Genomic DNA, 4,595 nt, shown 5'->3' with positions numbered 1-4,595 from the left:
TCGAAAGCATGTCTGACCGAATTATTGAAGATTTGGATCCCGAAGATATCTGGGGTCTTCAGAAAACTGATTTCAACAGACAGACAGACAGACGGACAGACAGACAGACAGACAGACAGACAGACAGACAGACAGACAGACAGACAGACAGACAGACAGACAGACAGACAGACAGACAGACAGACAGACAGACAGACAGACAGACAGACAGACGGACATGGCTTAATCGACTCCGCTATCTATAAGGATCCAGAATATATATACTTTATAGGGTCGGAAATGAAAAATGTAGAAATTACAAACGGAATGACAAACTTATATATACCCTTCTCACGAAGCTGAAGGGTATAATAAGTATGTACAGTGCAACTTCGATAATCCGGACACATATAGTTTTAGGCACGTTCGGATTATCGAGTTGTCCGAACTATAGTAGGTGAAAATTATTAAAATATTCTAAGTGAATTAAATACATACATATGTATGTATGTACTATGATTTATTAAAAAACATTAAATTATTACACTAAATTATTATATTAAATTATTAAAATAATTTTAGTGAATTAAATACATACATACTATGATTTATTAAAAAACGAAGTTATTTTTTGCTGACTAATTTTATTGAGGTGGTTGATTTCAGCTTTTTGTTGTAGCCTCTTCAACAATAGAATATCCTGCATATCTATATTATTCTCCTCAGCCCACTGAATACAAACTGAAAATGATTTCTTTGCATCTGCATTAGATATCTTTGTTTTTGCATCCATTTCTACAAAGTCGTCTTCAGAGTCCGTAAGCAGCACTGGCGATTCCTTTCGTTTAGCGTGTTGTATTATTTCTTCATCGGAAAAATCTAATAAAACTTCATTTGCACCAGTTGCCCAATCATTGATATCTTCTTCAGTTATGTCATTACTGATGTTCATAGTTCCAATCATATTTTGGATGGATTTTAAGCCATCATAGATGCTATCAGACTGCAGTTCATGACGCAGAACCTGAAGCGGTATCATATCTTCATCATCCCAGCACGCTGCAGTTCTTGGCCACAATGCAGACCAGCTTTTCTGAATATTTTGTTCACTAATGCTTTGCCAAGCTAAGTCCAAGAAATAAACAGCATCTTTAAGGCTAAACATTTTTAAAACTTTAACCACGTCGACGTTATCATCATTTTCTGATAAAATATGTTGCAGTAATTGTTTTCTGTAATTAACCTTTACGTTTTGTATTAAATTTTGATCCATAGGCTGTAATATTGCCGTTCAATTTGGTGGTAAAAAAAGAACTTTGAAATTTGGGTCAAAATTAATTTCATCCGTTTTAGGATGTGAAGGAGCATTATCTAATAACAATAATGCTTTGAGTGGTCTGTTAACCTGTGTTAGAAACCGTTTTACTTCTGGAATAAAATAGTTTTTGAACCAGTCGTAGAAAAGGGACGTTGACATCCATCCTTTATTAGTTGCTTTATATACCACTGGAATTTTATAACCTTTAAAAGCTCTTGGATTAGCAGATTTGCCAATAACCAAAAGAGGCAGTTTATGTGTTCCTGCAGCATTTGAACATGGCATAAATGTCACACGATCTTTGGAAATTTTTCTGCCTGGGGCTGATTTTTCCTTTGTATGCACCCATGTGTTACCAGGCAACACTCTCCAGAAAGCTGCAGATTCGTCTGCATTATAAACTTGCTCTTTACTCAAATCCATCTCAGCAACAATGTCGGCAAACTTTTTTTTAAAAGGCTCTACGGCGCTTTCATCGCTGGAAACTTTTTCACCACAAATTTTTAGATAACGAATACCATGCCGTAACTTAAATTTATCTAACCAGCCTGAGCTCGCTGAAAAATCTTCTTTTCCCATCATCTTTGTATAAAAGAATTTGGCCTTTGCTTTAAAAAATTCTTAAGGAAATCGGGATATGCTTGTTTCTTTGCTGCAAAAACCATGTGTAAAGCGCATCCTCTAACTCTGGATTTTCTGCATTTTTCATAACTTTTCTATTTCCTAAAAAAATTATATTATGAAAATGGTTGATTACATTATTTTGTTTCAAATGTTACCGGGTCCATTATAGGTTTTCGAAATAAATTGTTTTATCTTCTCCTTATTTTTTTTAATGTCGCAAATCGTTGATTTAGGAACATGGAATTTTTCGGCAACCTGCCTAATAGTTTTTCCCTCATCAAGACTTTGTAAAATATCACACTTTTCCTTTAAAGTTAGTGTTTTATGTTTGCGTTTATTATTTAAAGACATGGCACTTGGTAAGGGATTTGACAAACACGCTTGCGAAAGAATGAACCGAAACTGAAGTAATGATAGTGCAAAATGTAAATAAAAGTATGAATAACAAAACATGCGAGTTAAAAACTGGAAACCCCCGGAATTTAAGTTTTTTCTAGCATAAAAAAAATTTGTCCGGATTGTAGAGGTAAAAAATTTAAGTTGTCCGAAATGTAGAAGCGTCCGAATTACTGGAGTGACCGGACTGGCGCATGTCCGGACTGTCGAAGTTGTACTGTACTTACATTGTCTTTGATAAAGCCAACATCTGTGGAAAGTGAAACAGCTTTCTCGGTGGCTTGAAACTTTGCCACTAAAATATGAAATCGGATGTAAGATGACTCATTAAATGCATTATTTTCTTTTTTTTTGAAAACTAATTTTTTTTTAAATAGTTCTCTGAAATAATATTTAATTTTATAGTAACAAATGACCTCCAATTTTCTAACCAAATTTTTTGTTTCATCAAAACAAATGATGAAAAACGTCAGAATTAGGGTATCCAAAACCGAAAACCGGTTTTTTCATCTTTGTAAACTCCACCGGTTTCGGTTTCTTTAACTTTTCGGTTTTTTGACAAACTGGCTTTTGTAAGACGGTTAACCGGTTTTAATGAAATATGTATATTTTCTAAAGCTCATTCAAACATATTTATGAAAAACTTTGATACCATTTTTAAAAATATTGATTTATTTTATTGAAAACTAGCTGACCCGACAGACGTTGACCTGTCTAATTAAAAAACAAGTAAGAGTGCTATATTCGGCTGTGCCGAATCTTATATACCCTTCACCAAATTATACTTCAAAATTTTAAATATTTTTAGGTAAACAAAATTTATTTTTTTTCCAGTTGTTTTTTTAATTTTTTTGGAAAAAAATTTTTGATTGTTATTTTAATTTTTTTTTTTAAAATTTTATTTTTTTTTTAAAAATTAAATTTTTTTTTTTAAATTTTAAATTTTTTTTTCTGATTTTGACCCATTGTAGGTCCAACTTACTATGGTCTTATATACGTCGTTGCAAATGTCTTTGAAATATCTATCATTAGATATCCATATTGTCTATATTAATGTCTTAGTAATCCCGATATAGGTCAAAAATAATTCAAAAATCGAGGTTGTCTTGGTTTTTTCCTCATATCTCAGCCATTTGTGGACCGATTTTGCTGATTTTAAATAGCAAAATTCTCGAAAGCATGTCTGACAGAATTATTGAAGATTTGGATCCCGAAGATATCTGGGGTCTTCAGAAAATTGATTTCAACAGACAGACGGACATGGCTTAATCGACTCCGCTATCATATATAAGGATCCAGAATACATATACTTAATAGGGTCGGAAATGAAAAATGTAGAATATACAATCGGAATGACAAACTTATATATACCCTTCTCACGAAGGTGAAGGGTCTAAGTTCTAAGAAGTTTTGCCGAAGAAACCATGGGACTAAAATCAAAATGGAGCTTCCCATTTTTAACGCGAACATTTTCCTTTCGTATTTTATATTTTTGTTTAAATATACTACCATTTTATTGAGCTTTATAAGAAACTTGACTATGTTTGTGCTTTTTCAAAAGGAAAGAAAGGCAAAAAATATGAATCTTTGCAAATGGAGAAGATTAACAATAAACTTCACCCGAGGATGGTTACAAAATCTCATATTGTGGTTGTGCGAGAACCTAAAACCGATCTTTTGGGTCACAGTGGGGGAAATGAAAAATAAAAAAAGGTGTAAATAAATTTGTAAGTTCCAAACCGATAATCCGATTTTAATAAAATCTAAGTCTTGCAACAACAGAATACATGTAAATCAATGTACATATGTATTTTGAGTTTTTATCGAATTTTGGTCTGAAATATGAGTAATCACGGATCGAGCTCCTTTTCTTGATTAAACGCTTATTGGCCAAGTTATTAGCGAATTTAGATATTTTGAGATTTTATATAAAAAACCGATTTTTGTTCAGAAATATGAGTGATCACAGATCGAGCTCCTTTTCTTGATTAAACGCTTATTGGCCAAGTTACTAACGATTTTAGATATTGTGAGTTTTTATATAAAAAAACGATTTTTGGCCAGAAATATGAGTGATCACATCGAGCTCCTTTTCTTGATTAAACGCTTATTGGCCAAGTTATTAGCGAATTTAGATATTTTGAGTTTTTATATAAAAAAATCGATTTTTGTTCAGAAATATGAGTGATCACAGATCGAGCTCCTTTTCTTGATTAAACGCTTATTGGCCAAGTTATTAGCGTATTTAAATATTTTGAGCTTCTATATATAAAATTAA

The 4,595-nt window shown here is 32.4% G+C and overlaps 1 protein-coding gene across 1 annotated transcript; it reads right to left on the bottom strand.

The window, feature by feature from the left end:
* Positions 1 to 580: 580 nt before the first annotated feature.
* LOC135961282 (tigger transposable element-derived protein 6-like) lies at positions 581 to 1,879 on the bottom strand. Its single transcript, XM_065512778.1, has 2 exons — positions 1,484 to 1,879; positions 581 to 1,255 (listed from the first exon to the last, which is right to left on the bottom strand). The coding sequence occupies exons 1-2, from the start codon at positions 1,877 to 1,879 to the stop codon at positions 581 to 583; spliced, it is 1,071 nt and encodes a 356-aa protein (XP_065368850.1).
* Between the last annotated feature and the right edge of the window lie 2,716 nt (positions 1,880 to 4,595).

Source organism: Calliphora vicina, chromosome 5 (genome assembly GCF_958450345.1).
Source record: "Calliphora vicina chromosome 5, idCalVici1.1, whole genome shotgun sequence".
Classification (NCBI taxonomy): Eukaryota; Metazoa; Arthropoda; class Insecta; order Diptera; family Calliphoridae; genus Calliphora; species Calliphora vicina.
This window is presented reverse-complemented; position numbering and strand designations above follow the sequence as displayed.

What these genes read in the sequence shown, in the direction of transcription:
- LOC135961282 (XM_065512778.1), bottom strand. Translation starts at nt 1,879, where the DNA reads ATGATGGGAAAAGAAGATTTTTCAGCGAGCTCAGGCTGGTTAGATAAA. An exon ending in AAGGTTATAAAATTCCAGTG is followed by an intron (nt 1,256 to 1,483) that starts GTATATAAAGCA and finishes GCAATATTACAG; the next exon opens with CCTATGGATCAAAATTTAAT.